Source organism: Balaenoptera borealis (assembly GCF_965194805.1).
Source record: "Balaenoptera borealis genome assembly, chromosome: 16".
Lineage (NCBI taxonomy): Eukaryota > Metazoa > Chordata > Mammalia > Artiodactyla > Balaenopteridae > Balaenoptera > Balaenoptera borealis.
This window is the reverse complement of record NC_138872.1, coordinates 84,634,558-84,652,000: the sequence shown is the minus strand read 5'-3', so window position 1 is coordinate 84,652,000 and position 17,443 is coordinate 84,634,558. Positions and strand designations below refer to the sequence as shown.

General features: G+C 38.7%; 1 protein-coding gene across 8 annotated transcripts in view; it reads right to left on the bottom strand.

The window, feature by feature from the left end:
* Nucleotides 1-17,443, bottom strand: part of RNF216 (ring finger protein 216) — a 184,486-nt gene that overhangs the window by 155,362 nt on the left and 11,681 nt on the right. For all 8 annotated transcript variants that reach the window (XM_082360924.1, XM_082360925.1, XM_082360926.1 and 5 more), the window contains exon 2: nucleotides 8,472-8,607. In XM_082360924.1, coding sequence (XP_082217050.1) covers nucleotides 8,472-8,538 — 67 coding nt within the window. In that variant the 5' untranslated portion in view covers nucleotides 8,539-8,607. The remainder of the gene's footprint in view (nucleotides 1-8,471; nucleotides 8,608-17,443) is intronic.

Here is a 17,443-nt window from a genome sequence, read left to right as displayed (position 1 = left end):
TGATATTGAGCTGCGTGAGCCGCTTGTAAATTTTGGAGATTAATCCTTTGTTAGTTGCTTCATTTGCAAATATTTTCTCCCATTCTGAGGGTTGTCTTTTCGTCTTGTTTATGGTTTCCTTTGCTGTGCAAAAGCTTTTAAGTTTCATTAGGTCCCATTTGTTTATTTGTGTTTTTATTTCCATTTCTCTAAGAGGTGGGTCAAAAAGGATCTTGCTGTGATTTATGTCATAGAGTGTTCTGCCTATGTTTTCCTCTAAGAGCTTTATAGTGTCTGGCCTTACATTTAGGTCTTTAATCCATTTTGAGTTTATTTTTGTGCATGGTGTTAGGGAGTGTTCTAATTTCATTCTTTTACATGTAGCTGTCCAGTTTTCCCAGCACCACTTATTGAAGAGGCTGTCTTTGTTCCACTGTATATTCTTGCCTCCTTTATCAAAAATAAGGTGACCATATGTGTGTGGGTTTATCTCTGGGCTTTCTATCCTGTTCCATTGATCTGTATTTCTGTTTTTGTGCCAGTACCATACTGTCTTGATTACTGCAGCTTTGTAGTATAGTCTGAAGTCAGGGAGCCTGATACCTCCAGCTCTGTTTTTCTTTCTCAAGATTGCTTTGGCTATTTGGGGTCTTTTGTGTTTCTATACAAATTTTAAGATTTTTTGTTCTAGTTCTGTGAAAAATGCCACTGGTAGTTTGATAGAGATTGCATTGAATCTGTATATTGCTTTGGGTAGTATAGTCATTTTCACAATGTTGTTTCTTCCAATCCAAGAACATGGTATATCTCTCCATGTGTTTGTAGCATCTTTAATTTCTTTCATCAGTGTCTTATAGTTTTCTGCATACAGGTCTTTTGTCTCCTTAGGTAGGTTTATTCCTAGGTATTTTATTCTTTTGGTTGCAATGGTAAATGGGAGTGTTTCCTTAATTTCTCTTTCAGATTTTTCATCATTAGTGTATAGGAATGCAAGAAATTTCTGTGCATTAATTTTGTATCCTGCTACTTTACCAAATTCATTGATTAGCTCTAGTAGTTTTCTGGTAGCATCTTTAGGATTCTCTATGTATAGTATCATGTCATCTGCAAACAGTGACAGCTTTACTTCTTCTTTTCCGATTTGGATTCCTTTTATTTCTTTTTCTTCTTTGATTGCTGTGGCTAAAACTTCCAAAACTATGTTGAATAACAGTGGTGAGAGTGGGTAACCTTGTTTTGTTCCTGATCTTAGTGGAAATGGTTTCAGTTTTTCACCACTGAGAACAAGGTTGGCTGTGGGACTGTCATATATGGCCTTTATTATGTTGAGGTAAGTTCCCTCTATGCTTACTTTCTGGAGGGTTTTTATCATAAATGGGTGTTGAATTTTGTCGAAAGCTTTTTCTGCATCTATTGAGATGATCGTATGGTTTTTATCCTTCAATTTGTTAATATGGTGTATCACATTGATTGATTTACATATATTGAACAATCCTTGCATTCCTGGGATAAACCCCACTTGACCATGGTGTATGATCCTTTTAATGTGTTGTTGGATTGTTTGCTAGTATTTTGTTGAGGATTTTTGCATCTATGTTCATCAGTGATATTGGCCTGTAGTTTTCTTTCTTTGTGACACCTTTGTCTGGTTTTGGTATCAGGGTGATGGTGGCCTCTTAGAATGAGTTTGGGAGTGTTCCTCCCTCTGCTATATTTTGGAAGAGTTTGAGAAGGATAGGTGTTAGCTCTTCTCTAAATGTTTGATAGAATTCGCCTGTGAAGCCATCTGGTCCTGGGCTTTTGTTTTTTGGAAGATTTTTAATCACAGTCTCAATTTCAGTGATTGTGATTAGTCTGTTTATATTTTCTATCTCTTCCTGGTTCAGTCTCAGAAGGTTGTGCTCTTCTAAGAATTTGTCCAGTTCTTCCAGTTTGTCCATTTTATTGGCATATAGCTGCTTGTAGTAATCTCTCATGATCCTTTGTATTTCTGCAGTGTCAGTTGTTACTTCTCCTTTTTCATTTCTAACGCTATTGATTTTGAGTCTTCTCCCTTTTTTGCTTGATGAGTCTGGCTAATGGTTTATCAATTTTGTTTATCTTCTCAAAGAACCAGATTTTAGTTTTATTGATCTTTGCTATCGTTTCCTTCATTTCTTTTTCATTTATTTCTGATCTGATCTTTATGATTTCTTTCCTTCTGCTAACTTTGGGGTTTTTTTCTTCTTCTTTCTCTAATTGCTTTAGGTGTAAGGTTAGGTTGTTTATTTGAGATGTTTCTTGTTTCTTGAGGTAGGACTGTATTGCTATAAGCTTCCCTCTTAGAACTGCTTTTGCTGCATCCCATAGGTTTTGGGTCATCGTGTTCTCATTGCCATTTCTTTCTAGGTATTTTCTGATTTCTTCTTTGATTTCTTCAGTGATCTCTTGGTTATTAAGTAGTGTACTGTTTAGCCTCCATGTATTTGTATTTTTTGCAGATTTTTTCCTGTAATTGATATCTAGTCTCATAGCATTGTGATCGGAAAAGATACTTGATATGAAATCAATTTTCTTAAATTTACCAAGGCTTGATTTGTGACCCAAGATATGATCTATCCTGGAGAATGTTCCATAAACACTTGAGAAGAAAGTGTATTCTGTTGTTTTTGGATGGAATGTCCTATTAATATCAATTAAGTCCATCTTGTTTAATGTGTCATTTAAAGCTTGTTCCTTATTTATTTTCATTTTGGATAATCTGTCCATTAGTGAAAGTGGGGTGTTCAAGTCCCCTACTATGATTGTGTTACTGTCTATTTCCCCTTTTATGGCTGTTAGCATTTGCCTTATGTATTGAGGTGCTCCTATGTTGGGTGCATAGATATCTACAATTGTTATATCTTCCTTCTTGGTTTGATCCCTTGATCATTATGTAGTGTCCTTCTCTGTCTCTTGTAATAGTCTTTAAAGTCTATTTTGTCTGATATGAGAACTGCTACTCCAGCTTTCTTTTGATTTCCATTTGCATGGAATATCTTTTTCCATCCCCTCACTTTCAGTCTGTATGTGTCCCTAGGTCTGAAGTGGGTCTCTTGTAGACAGCATATATACGGGTCTTGTTTTTGTATCCATTCAGCCAGTCTATGTCTTTTGGTTGGAGCATTTAATCCATTTACATTTAAGGTAATTATCGATATGTATGTTCTTATTACCATTTCCTTGATTGTTCTGGGTTTGTTATTGTAGGTCTTTTCCTTCTCTTGTGTTTCCTGCCTAGAGAAGTTCCTTTAACATTTATTGTACAGCTGGTTTGGTGGTGCTGAATTCTCTTAGCTTTTGCTTGTCCGTAAAGGTTTTAATTTCTCCATCGAATCTGAATGAGATCCTTGCTGGGTAATCTTGGTTGTAGGTTTTTCCCTTTCATCACTTTAAATATGTCCTGCCACTCCCTTCTGGCTTGCAGAGTTTCTGCTGAAAGATCAGCTGTTAACCTGACAAGGGGATCAGCTGTTAACATACAAGGGATTCCCTTGTATATTATTTGTTGTTTTTCCGTTGCTGCTTTTAATACTTTTTCTTTGTACTTAATTTTTTATAGTTTGATTAATATGTGTCTTGGAGTGTTTCTCCTTGGATTTATCTTGTATGGGACTCTCTGCACTTCCTGAATGTGATTAACTCTTTCCTTTCCCATATTAGGGAAGTTTTCAACTATAATCTCTACAAATATTTTCTCAGTCCCTTTCTTTTTCTCTTTTCTGGGACCCCTATAATTCAAATGCTGGTGTGTTTAATGTTGTCCCAGAGGTCTCTGAGACTGTCCTCAGTTCTTTTCATTCTTTTTTCTTTATTCTGCTCTGCAGTAGTTATTTCCACTATTTTATCTTCCAGGTCACTTATTCGTCCTTCTGCCTCAGTTATTTTGCTACTGACTCCTTCTAGAGAATTTTTAATTTCATTTATTGTGTTGTTCATCATTGTTTGTTTGCTCTTTAGTTCTTCTAGGTCCTTGTTAAATGTTTCTTGTATTTTCTCCATTCTTTTTCCAAGATTTTGGATCATCTTCACTCTCATTATTCTGAATTCTTTTTCAGGTAGACTGCCTATTTCCTCTTCATTTGTTTGGTCTGGTGGGTTTTTACCTTGCTCTTTCATCTGCTGTGTGTTTCTCTCTCTTCTCATTTTGCTTAACTTACTGTGTTTGGGGTCTCCTTTTCGCAGGCTGCAGGTTTGTAGTTCTCGCTGTTTTTGGTGTCTGCTCCCAGTGGCTAAGGTTGGTTCGGTGGGTTGTGTAGGCTTCCTGGTGGAGGGGACTGGTGCCTGTGTTCTGGAGAAAGAGGCTAGATCTTGTCTTTCTGGTGGGCAGGACCGCATCCGATGGTGTGTTTTGGGGTGTCTGTGACCTTATTATGATTTTAGGCAGCCTCTCTGTTAATGGGTGGGGTTGTGTTCCTGTCTTGCTAGTTGTTTGGCATAGGGCGTCCAGCACTGTAGCTTGCTGGTCGTTGAGTGGAGCTGGGTCTTGGCATTGAGATGGAGATTTCTGGGAGAGCTTTTGCTGTTTAGTATTACATGGAGCCAGGAGGTCTCTGGTGGACCAACGTCCTGAACTTGGCTCTCCCACCTCAGAGACACAGGCCTGACACCCAGCCAGAGCACCAAGACCCTGTGAGCCACATGGCTCAGAAGAAAAGGGAGAAAAAAAGAAAGAAAGAAAAAATAAATAAAATAAAATAACTATTAAAATAAAAAATAATTATTAAAAATTAAAAAATTAAAAGTTAAAAAAAAAAAAAAAGATAGAACCCTAAGACAGTTGGTAAAAGCAAAGCTATACAGACAAAATCACACAAAGAAGCATACACATACAAACTTACAAAAAGAGAAAAAGGAGTAAAATATATGTATTGTTACTCCCAAAGTCCACCGCCTCAATTTTGGGATAAGGGTGTCTATTCAGGCATTCCACAGATGCAGGGTACATCAAGTTGAGTGTGGCAATATAATCCGCTGCTCCTGAGGCTGCTGGGAGAGATTTCCCTTTCTTTTCTTTGTTCGCACAGCTCCTGGGGTTCAGCTTTGGATTTGGGCCTGCCTCTGCGTGTAGGTCACCTGAGGGTGTCTGTTCTTCGCTCAGACGGGACAGGGTTAAAGTAGCAGCTGCTTCGGGGGCTCTGGCTCACTCAGGCCGGGGGGAGGGAGGGGTACAGAATGTGGGGTGAGCCTGCGGTGGCAGAGGCTGGTGTGACGTTTCAACAGCCTGAGGTGTGCCGTGTGTTCTCCCGGGCAAGTTGTCCCTGGATCACGGGACCCTGGTAGTGGCGGGCTGCACAGTCTCCCGGGAGGGGAGGTGTGGACTGTGACCTGTGCTTGTACACAGGCTTCTTGGTGTCTGTAACAGCAGCCTTAGTGTCTCATGCCCGTCTCTGGGGTCTGCGCTGATAGCCACAGCGCGCGCCTGTCTCTGGAGCTCATTTAGGCGGTGATCTGAATCCCCTCTCCTTGCGCACCCCGAAACAATGGTCTCTCGCCTCTTAGGCAGGTCCAGACTTTTTCCCGGACTCCCTCCCAGCTAGCTGTGGCACACTAGCCCCCTTCAGGCTGTGTTCATGCAGTTGACCCCAGTCCTCTCCCTGGGATCTGACGTCCGGAGCCTGAGCCTCAGCTCCCAGCCCCCGCCCACCCCAGCGGGTGTGCAGACAAGCCTCTCAGGCTGGTGAGTGCTGGTCGGCACCCATCCTCTGTGCGGAATCTCTCCACTTTGCCCTCTGCACCCCTGTTGCTGTGCTCTCCTCTGTGGCTCTGAAGCTTCCACCCCCCCCCCCACAACGCCCCGTCTCCACCAGTGAAGGGGCTTCCTAGTGTGAGAAAACTTTTCCTCCTTCACAGCTCCCTCCCAGTGGTGCAGGTCCCGTCCCTATTCTTTTGTCTGTTTTTCCTTTTTTCTTTTGTCCTACCCAGGTACGTGGGGAGTTTCTTGCCTCTTGGGAAGTCTGAGGTGTTCTGCCAGCGTTCAGTAGGTGTTCTGTAGAAGTTGTTGCACATGTAGATGTAGTTTTGATGTATTTGTGGGGAGGAAGACGATCTCCACGTCTCACTCCTCTGCCATCTTGAAGGTCTCTCTGTACTCACACTCTGGGTGTATGACTGTTGTCTCCTTTTCTTCACATCCCAGGGCTCTTTGCTCAAAAAAGGGGACCAGATTCAGCTTAGAGACAGCAACACCTGGTGTGCGGCCTGGAGGGCAGACAGGGTTTCAGCCGCCGGGATCTGTCCCGAGTACAGTGGCAATCCCATCATATATGTTTATTATGTCAAGTTTGTTGATCGTGTTCTTCCAGTGTTCCATATTCATACAAATGTTTCTGTGTGCTTGGTCTCTCTCAGTTATAGAAAGAAACATGTTAAAATCTCCCATTTTGATTGTAGATTTGTCCAACTCCCCTTTTAGTTCTGTCAATTTTTTCTTTGTATATTTTGATACCATATTACTACTCTATAGAGATTAGAATTGTTCTATCTTCCCAGACTCTATCTTTCCCAGAATTCTTTATCTTTATTAACACTTCTGGCTGGATTGTCTACTTTATCTGATAATATACAGACTTAACAGCTCTGTTTTGAGGACTACTACTTGTATAATGTATCCTTTTTTTATTGTTGCACTTTTAATCTTTTTTAATTTTACCTTTATTTATTTACTTTTAAAATTTTATTTATTTATTTATTTATTTATTTATTTATGGCTGTGTTGGGTCTTCGTTTCTGTGCAAGGGCTTTCTCTAGTTGCGGCAAGTGGGGGCCACTCTTCATCGCGGTGCGGAGGCCTCTCACTATCGCGGTCTCTCTTGTTGTGGAGCACAGGCTCCAGATGCACAGGCTCAGCAATTGTGGCTCACGGGCCTAGTCGCTCCGCGGCATGTGGGATCTTCCCAGACCAGGGCTCGAACCCGTGTCCCCTGCATTGGCAGGCAGATTCTCAACCACTGCGCCACCAGGGAAGCCCTATTTTACCTTTATTTTTAAGGCTATCTTCACTGGGTATAGAATTCTAGGTGAATACTATTCAGTAATTAAAAGGGATTGAATTACTGATACATGCAACAACATGGATGAATCAAAAAATTATGCTGTGCAGAAAAATTCAGGACAAACAGTAAATACTGTATGATTCCATTTATATGAAACTGTATAGTGACAAAAAGCAAATCAGTGGTTTCCTTAGTTCAGGAGTGGGGTGAGGACTACCTGCAAAGGGGCATATAGGAATCTTTCTGGATATGTTCTACATCATGATTGAGGTGGTGGTTATATGGGTATATTCATTTTTCAAAACTCACTTAACTATACACTTAAAATGTGTATAGTTCCTCACACATTCCTCACGACAAAATTCCTCACGATGGGTGCAAAATACACAAAACGTGTCCAACAGAAAAATATACCTCTAAAGCCGATGATTTCCCAGAAGAAATTAGTTGCTCTTTAAGAAACTTTGTTGAAGTATATTTAAGACCCAGTTAAAAAAACAATCACAATATTAATTTGATATACATGTTCAGAAAATTTGGAAATGATCATACGTACAAATTACAGGTAGGATTTAAAACTTCCTAAATCACAATAAATTATGGCTACAGTCACTACCAAGTTAGAATACACATTAATAAAATCCTAAAAAATTCAGTATTTCTTTTGTTTTCATAATTTGCGTAGCTTAAACAAATTTGTTTTTCTCAATTTATTTCCTTAATAAAATTTGCTCAATTTTAAATGATCTGAAAGCCATATATATATAATTTACCTTCTGCTGGAAAAAAAAAAAAAACTTCTTCATAAGCACAAAATATTATCAACGGGAAAACACACAAGAAATGGTATAACTTTTTCCATGGAATTTATACTTATGATCTTTTCCTACTCATCAGCATAACGTTTTTCCTTTTAGTCTAGATATAACTGTGAATTACGATCTGATAAGAAATTTCATGTGCATTTAAGAATCTTAGAGAAATGTAGGCTCCCTTCCCTTTATGAATCAATGAATTTCCCCCAATTTTAAACTGTAAAGTCAAAGAATACACGTCCTAAAATTCCTTGTAAGGCTAAACCAGAATCTTCTGGCAAAAACGAAATTAAGTATTGTATGAGGGACCAGAAGTGCTTAGCAGCAGATTCAGTACTTTCAGAATGTATAGGTCTGGAGGAGCACTCCTCTGCAGTCACCATTCCTTCAAAAACTGAGGAACTACCACAGTTCCCATACTCCTACCCCTTAAGATCTAATCTACTTGTGATAGAAGATTCTTAAACTTCATTCATGCCAGCAGGAATCACCATTTGACACAAAATTCTAGTCTGACGAGTCCGTTTAAACCTGATGTCCTGAGATCTAAAAACGAAACGTCTCTGGGTTTTGCATGGTGCAGAACAGATTCATTTCAAAGACAATATAACTGTAACACTAAGGGAAAAAGCAATGATGAAAGAGAGAAAGTGAGAACACTTACCTCGTCCCCGGTGGCAGTGGAAGTTGTTCAAGTGAATTACCTCTTCATTGTTGTTTCCCTCTGCCATTTTCCAATGCAGACATACACCTATGTGCTTGCTAATATCTAAACATGGTGACTACCTGTTCCAAAGAGTCTGAAAAAGAAAAAAAAAGAAAATTAAGAATAAGGGAATATCAAAACTCTTCCCACATACCTGGTCAAGGTAGCATTCTAAGCTTATCGTGAAAACACCACTAAAAAGAAAAATAGGGGCTTCCCTGGTGGCACAGTGGTTAAGAATCTGCCTGCCAATGCAGGGGACGTGGCTTCAAGTCCTGGTCTGGGAAGATCTCACATGCTGTGGAGCAACTAAGCCCGTGTGCCACAACAACTGAGCCTGTGCTCTAGGGCCCGCGTGCCACAATTACTGAAGCCTGCGTGCCTAGAGACCACGCTCCGCAACAAGAGAAGCTCCCTGCTTGCCACAACAAGAGAAAACCCGTGCGCAGCAATGAAGACCCAATGAGCCAAAAAATAAATAAATAAAATAAATTAAAAAGGAAGAAAAAGAAAAATAAGGGGACTTCCCCGGTGGCACACTGGTTAAGACTCCGCACTCCCAATGCAGGGGGCCCAGGTTCGATCCCTGGCCAGGGAACTAGATCCCACATGCATGCGGCGACTAAGAGTTTGTGTGCCACAACTAAGGAGCTCGTGTGCCGCAACTAAAGAGCAGGCAAGCGGCAACTAAGGAGCCGGCGAGCTGCAACTAAGGAGCCCACCTGCTGCAACCAAGACCCAGCACAACAACAACAAAATAATAAAAAATAAATAAATAAAAAGAAAAAAGAATAACTAAAAAGCTAACAGGATGGGACTTCCCTGGTGGCACAGTGGTTATTAAGAATCTGCCTGCCAATGCAGGGGAGCATTGGTTCGAGCCCTGGTCTGGGAAGATCCCACATGCCATGGCGCAACTAAGCCTGTGCACCACAACTACTGAGCCTGTGCTCTAGAGCCCGCGAGCCACAGCTATTGAGGCTGCGTGCTGCAACCACTGAAGCCCACGCACCTAGAGCCTGTGCTTCGCAACAAGAGAAGCCACCACAATGAGAAGCACGCGCACTGCAATGAAGAGTAGCCCCTGCTTGCCACAACTAGAGAAAGCCCACACACAACAATGAAGACCTCGTGCAGTCAAAAAAATAAAATAAAGTAAAATAAAGACGTGTATCTATAGCAGCTTATATAAAATAAATAAACAAATAAATAAAAACCTAACAGAAGAGAAAAAATGGAAATAAAAAAAACTATTACTGCAAAAGAACATACAAAACATCAGCAAAGGATCAAAGAACAGATGGGACGTATATTTTAAAAAAGTAAAATTAAACCGGAAAAATTAAACAAAATAAGGAACTAAAAAACATTTTTCAAGAAGTAAAATCAGGGCTTCCCTGGTGGCGCAGTGGTTAAGAACCTGCCTGCCAATGCAGGGGACTCAGGTTCGAGCCCTGGTCCGGGAACATCCCACATGCCGGGCAGCAACTAAGCCCACGTGCGCAACTACTGAAGACCGTGTGCCTATAGCCTGTGCTCCACAACGAGAGAGGCCACCGCAGCGAGAGGCCTGTGCACTGCAATGAAGAGTAGCCCCACTCACCACAACTAGAGAAAGCCCTCATACAGCAATGAAGACCCAAAGCAGCCATAAATAAATAAATAAATTTATATATATATAAAAAAAAGGAAAATTAAAAACTCAATTACAGCAACCTATGGAATAGGTGAAAATATCTGCAAATCATAACCCCTAATACGGTGCTAAAACCCAGAATATATAAAGAACTCACAGAGATCAATGGCAAAAAACCCAAATAATCCAATTTTAAAAAATGGGCAAAGGACCTAAATAGACATTTTCCCAAATAAGATATTCAAATGGCCAACAGGTATATTAAAAGGTGCTTAACAGCACTAAACATGGGGGAAATGCAAATCAAAATCACCTCTGCCTGTCAGAATGGCTATCATTCATTCAAAAATTCATTGTTATGAGCGATAACAATGCTAGCAGGATGTGGAAAAAGGGAACCTTTGTACACTGTTGGTGGGATTATAAGTTGGAACAGCCACTAAGGAAAACAATATGGAGGTGCCTCAAAAATTTTAAAATAGAACTACGACATGATCCAGCAATTCCACTTCTGGGTATATATCTGAAGGAAACGAAATATCTCGATACTTTGAAGATATCTGCACTGCCATGTTCACTGCATCACTATTTATAATAGCCAAAACATGAAAGCAACCTAAGTGTCCACTGACAGATGAATGGGTAAAGAAAATGGAATACTATTCAACTACAAAAAAGAAGGAAATCCTGACATCTGAGACAACATGGATTGACCCTGAGAGCATCATACTAGGTGAAATAAGTCTGATAGAGAAAGACAAATTCTGTATGATCTCACTTACATGTGGAATCTAAAAACAAACAAAAAACCCAAAACTATTAAAAAAAACCTCAGAAAAAGAGATCAGATTTGTGTTTACAAGAGGTGGGGGAATTGGATGAAGGTGGTCAAAAGGTAAAACTTCCAGGTATAAGATAAACAAGTACTGGGGATGTAATGTACAGCATGGGAACTAAGGCTAACACTGCTGTCTGGTACATTTGAAAGTTGCTAAAAAGGTAAACCCTAAAAGTTCTCATCATAGGAAGAAAAAATTTTTTTCTTTTTTCTTTTGGTATCTATATGGATGGATATTAACTAAACTTATTGCGGTAATCATTTCACAGTGTATGTCAGTCAAGTCTTTATGCTGTACAACTTTAAATAATTCAACTGTATCAGAAATTATATTACATAAACAGACTACTGCAATTAAAAGGCAAAGATTATCAGAATGGATAAATAAAACCCAACTAAGAGTGTTTTACAAGATAAACACTGTAAGTACAAGAAAACTGAAATATTTAAAGTAAAAGAATAGAAAACAAACATCAAACATAAACAACTCATCTAATAAGTTCTTAATTTCAGACACTGTAGTTTTTAGTTATAAAATGTCCATCTGAGGAAATGCAGATGGCCAACAAGCACATGAAAAGATGTTCAACATCGCTAATCATCAGGGAAATACAAATCAAAACCACAAAGAGATATCAACTCACATCTGTCAGAATGGTCATCATTAAAAAGAACACAACAAATGTTGGAGAGGATGGGGAGAAAAGGGAACCCTTGTACACTGTTGGTGGGAATATAAACTGGAGCAGCCACTATGGAAAACAGCATGGAGGTTTCTCAAAAAACTAAAAATAGAACTACCATATGACCTAGCAATTCCACTCTTGGGTATTTATCTGAAAAAAACAAAAACACTGATTCGAAAAGATACATGCACCCCAATGTTCATCGCAGCATTATTTACAATTGCCAAAATATTGAAGCAACTTAAGTGTCCATCAAAAGATGAATGGATAAAGAAGATGTGGTATATTTATACAGTGAAATACTACTCAGCCATAAAAAAAAAAGAACACAGGGCTTCCCTGGTGGCGCAGTGGTTGAGAATCGGCCTGCTAATGCAGGGGACACGGGTTCAAGCCCTGGTCTGGGAGGATCCCACATGCCGCAGAGCAACTAGGCCCGTGAGCCACAACTGCTGAGCCTGCACGTCTGGAGCCTGTGCTCCGCAACAAGAGAGGCCACGATAGTGAGAGGCCCGCGCACCGCGATGAAGAGCGGCCCCCGCTTGCCGCAGCTAGAGAAAGCCCTCGCACAGAAACGAAGACCCAACACAGCCAAATAAATAAATAAATAAATAAATAATAATTAAAAAAAAAAAAAAAAAGAACACAGTTTTGCCATTTGCAGCAACACGAATGGACTTGGAAGACATTATGCTAAGTGAAATAAGACAGAGAAAAACAAATACTGTAAAGTATTACTTATATGTGGAATCTAAAAAATACATCAAGCTATTGAATGTAACAAAAAAGTAGGAGTCTCACACATATAGAGAACAAAGCAGTGTAACAGGAAAGGGGGGAGGGGCAATAATATAGGGGTAGGGAGAAATAAAGGTACAAAATATTAGGTATAAAATAAGCTACAGGGCTTCCCTGGTGGCGCAGTGGTTGAGAATCTGCCTGCCAATGCAGGGGACATAGGTTCGAGCCCTGGTCTGGGAAGATCCCACATGCCGCGGAGCGACTAGGCCCGTGAGCCACAATTGCTGAGCCTGCGCGTCTGGAGTCTGTGCTCCGCAACAAGAGAGGCTGCGATAGTGAGAGGCCCGCGCACCGCGATGAAGAGTGGTCCCCACTTGCCGCAACTAGAAAAAGCCCTCACACGGAAACGAAGACCCAACAGAGCCATAAATGGATAAATAAATAAAATTAAAAAAATAAATAAATAAAAAATAAAATAAGCTACAAGGATATACCAATTGTACAACACGGGGAATATAGCCAATGTTTCATAATAACTATAAATGGAATATAACCTTTTAAAATTGCAAATCACTGTATTGTACACCTATAACATATAATATTGTACAGCAACTATATGTCAATAAAAAAGTCTATTTGAATTTTAAAAATAAATTCTAGTTCTCTGTTGAAATTCTCTTTTTAACTATTTTATCCCCCTGCTCTTCACAAAACCCACAAAAAACTGCATGAGTGTACTAATATCAGACAAAATGGATATTACAAGTATTATTACAGACAAGTAGGGAGATTTCATCCAGATAAGAAGGTCAACTCACAGAAGATATAACAACATTAAACCTGTATGAACTTAATAACACAGTTTCAAAATATATATGGCTTAAATGGACAGATCTTAAAGAAACAAGACAAATCCACACCTACAGCTGGACAGAAGACTTGAACAGCACTATCAAACAGCTGACTTAACTGACATTTATAGATCACTCCACCTAACTACTGCAGAATACACATTTTCAAATGCACCAGGAACATTTACTGAACAGACTACATGCTGAGCCATAAAGCTAGCCTCAACAAATTTGCTGGGCTTGAAATCATACAGCACGTGTTGTATGACAACAATCAGTAAAAGAAAAATAAATTGGAAATTACTAAGTATTAGAAATAAAGCAACCTAAACAACCCATGGGTTAAAAAAGAAATTACATTGAAAATTAGAAACTATTTTAACTGAACTGAAAGGTAATAAAAACAAAACACATTAAAATTTGTGGGATGGAATTAAAGCAGTGCTGAGAGGATAATTTACAGGTCCAAATGCATACTTTAGAGAAGAAAAAACAACCCAAAAATCATTGATTTAAGCTTTGATCTCAAGAAGTTAGAAAAAGAGCAGTAAATTAAACCCAGAAAAAGTAGACAGAAGAAACTTATAAGAGCAGAAATTCAAACAGATTATAAACATAAAACTGAGAAAAATCAAAGCAAAAAGGTTTCTCTAAAAACATTAATAACATACAAAAAAACTAAAAAGATTAATAAGATTGATAAACCTTTATCAAGAATGATTAAGGAAAAAAGGGAGAGAACACAAATTACCACCATCTGGAGTATTAAAGAAGACATCACTACTGACTCCACAATATAAAAAATACCATGAATAACTTTATACCACTTAATTTGAAATTTTAATTGAAATAAACTCCTTGAGACACAATTTACCACAACTGAACAAAAAAAAATTAAATTTCAATAGATCTCTATCAAATAAAGAAATGGAATAAGTAATTAATAACCTTCCCACAAAGAATACAGCAAGCCCAGTAAAGTTTCCTAAACATTTGAGGAAGAAATGTAACTAGTATTACAAAAACTCAGAGAACAGAAAAAGAGCAAACATTATTTCTGAAATCATTTTACGAGGCTACCACAATTTTTATACTGAATGATGATGAGAACATTACTAGAAAGACTAGAATCTCTCATGAACACAAATGAAAAATCCTAACCAAAGCAATGCAACGTTCATTACTAGAATAAAGGAAAACTACATAGTCACTGCAATTGAAAAAAAAAAGTGTTCAAAATTAACACCTATTCATGACTAAAATCTCTCAGCAAATTGGTACTGGAAGTGAATTTCCTTCATCTAATTAAAGCCATATCAAAAACACTAGAGCAATCCTCACACCGAAGAGTGAAACACTGAAAAGCTTTCTCTCTGAAACTGAGGAGAGTTTTCACCATTTTTTTGTCAGCACTGTATTGGAGGCTGTAGCAAGCAGTCAGGCAATAAAAAGAAATAAAATATCAGGTTGAAAGGAAGAAATAAAAGTGGCATTATTTGCAGATAAGATTGTGGTACTGATGCAAAGACACAAAAATAGAACAGAGGGTTCAGAAACAGAGCCACATACACCTGGTCACCCACATAAAAACAAAGGTGTTACTGAAATGCAGTGGGAAGAATGGCCTTTTCAATAAACATTGCTGGGCCAAGTGGATATCTATATGGGAAGAAAATGAGCCTTGATACATTCCTTATACCACCCATCAACATCAATTCCAGATAGATTACATGAAAGAGAAAACAATAAAGATACTAGAAGATTACAAGAGAACAAAATTATGTATATCTGTATGTGTAACTGTACACAGAGATACCACTGGAATAAGTGAATGAATGAATAACAAAATCTCTAGATACAAGGCCAATATACAAAAAATGAACTAGTATGAAACAATTAGAAAAAAAGACATTTTAGAAGAGTAGCATCAAAAACAATCAAATAACAAGGGATAAACACATGAAAAATGTGTAAGACCTCTACACAGAAAACTGTGAAACACCACTGAGAGAAATTAAAGAAGAGTAAATAAATGGAGAGACATACCACATTTGTGGGTTGGAAAACTCCAGTTTGTAAAGATGTCAATTCTCCCCAAATTGGTCTACAAGTTTAAGACAGCCTTAGTCAGATTTTAAAAATGGATATGTACTAGATGATTCTAAAACTTACAGAAAAATGTAAAGAGCCAAGAATAAGTAAAGCATTCATAAACAAAAACAAAACATGGAGAATTTATACTACTGGATATTAAGTCTTATTATTATAAAGCTACAGTAATTAAGACAATGTGGTATTGGCAAAAGAAGAGAAAAATAGACCTATGGAACAGAGTCCACAGATTCATTCACATATGGACGACTGATTTATGACAAAAGCAGCACTGCAGAGCAGTGGAAAAACATGATTTTTAAACTATATGACACTGTACTGGAAAACGATATTTTGGGAAGATAGGAAAGATCAAAGAACTAGACCTCTTCTTCATGCCTCAGATGAAAACAATTTTAGGTAACTCTTGATTTAAATGGTAAGGTGAAATAATAAAGTTTCTGGAAGATAACATAAGAAAATACCTTCACAAATCGGAGCTGGAAAAGATATCTTAAACAGGAAATAAAAAGGGCTGTCCACCAAAGAAAAGACTGAAGTATTGTACATTAAGACAAAAAACTTTTGTTCACCAAAGAAATTATTAAGAGTGAAAAGGCAAGCCACTGGGAAAAGAAATTTGCAATACATATAACAAAGACTCCTATCCAGAAAATATAAAGAACTCCTACATGTTAACTGAAAATAGAGAAAAAAAAAAAAAGAAGAATCAGACAACTTAAAAGAAAAATGGGGGCTTCCTTGGTGGTGCAGTGGTTAGGAATCCGCCTGCCAGTGCGAGAGACACGGGTTCAAGCCCTGGTCCGGGAGGATCCCACATGCCGCGGAGCAACTAGTCTCGTGCACCACAACTACTAAGCCTGCACTCTAGAGCCTGTGAGCCACAACTATTGAAGCCCGTGCGCCTAGAGCCCGTGCTCCGCAACAAGAGAAGCCACCGCAATGAGAAGCCTGCGCACCACAATGAAGAGTAGCCCCCACTCGCTGCAACTAGAGAAAGCCCGTGCGCAGCAGTAAAGACCCAAAGCAGCCAAATATAAATTAAATAAATAAATAAATAAATAAATAAATTCTGGGAAGATGGCAGTAATGGTGGCACCATAGCTTTTAAATCTCCCCAAATTTTCAAATAAAAACAGAAAAAAATTCCATGGTTACAAGAATTCCAGTTTACAAAAAAAACAAGACAAAACAAAGGAGTCTCCACAAACTCCAAAGTGCAAGCACATGAGGACAAACCACCAAGAGCCACACAATTTCTGAAGCATCACTGGTGCCTCAGAAAGCACAGGGTACCATTCAAACCTGAGAAGAGTATCAATATATAACCCCAAATAACCGACAGGAATTCAATGCAAAGCACGCAGGCCAATCTGAGAAAGGAGCTAATACTACGAAGCAGTTTTGCTCAATTCAATAGTGGGTAAGTGCAAGGAGGCCCTGACCCTGTAAGATCTGAAAAAGATATAGCAGTCTAGGACCCATGAAGTTTTGAAACTCATCAACCAGGGCTCCCTGGCAGGACACAGCCCTGTGAGAAGAAAATGCTGGGAACAGTTAAACTGAGTAAGATAGAAACAAAGGAAAGAGAAATTAGGTCTAAATAAACATAGAGAACAGAATCAAGAAGTCTTAAAAAGCAAGCTGCCATATTTTGAACACTGTATGAAGAGGGAGCTCTGTGAAGTTAGAAGAAGTTATCCTAAACTACATCTCCTGAAAGTCCAAGAAAGCATCCGTCAACAGAGGAATGGATAAAGAAGACGTAGTACATATATACAAAGGACTATTACTCAGCCATAAAAAAGAACAAAATAATGCCATTTGCAGCAACATGGATGGACCCAGAGACTGTCTTTTGAGGGAAGTCAGAGAAAAACAAATATCATATGATATTGCTTATATGTGGAATCTAAAAAAGGGTACAAATGAACTTATCTACAAAGCAGAAACAGAGCTGCAGATGTAGAAAACAGACCTATGGTTACCAGGGTGTAAGGGGCATGGGGAGGAATAAATTGGAAGACAGGGATTGACATACACACACTACTATATATAAAATAGGT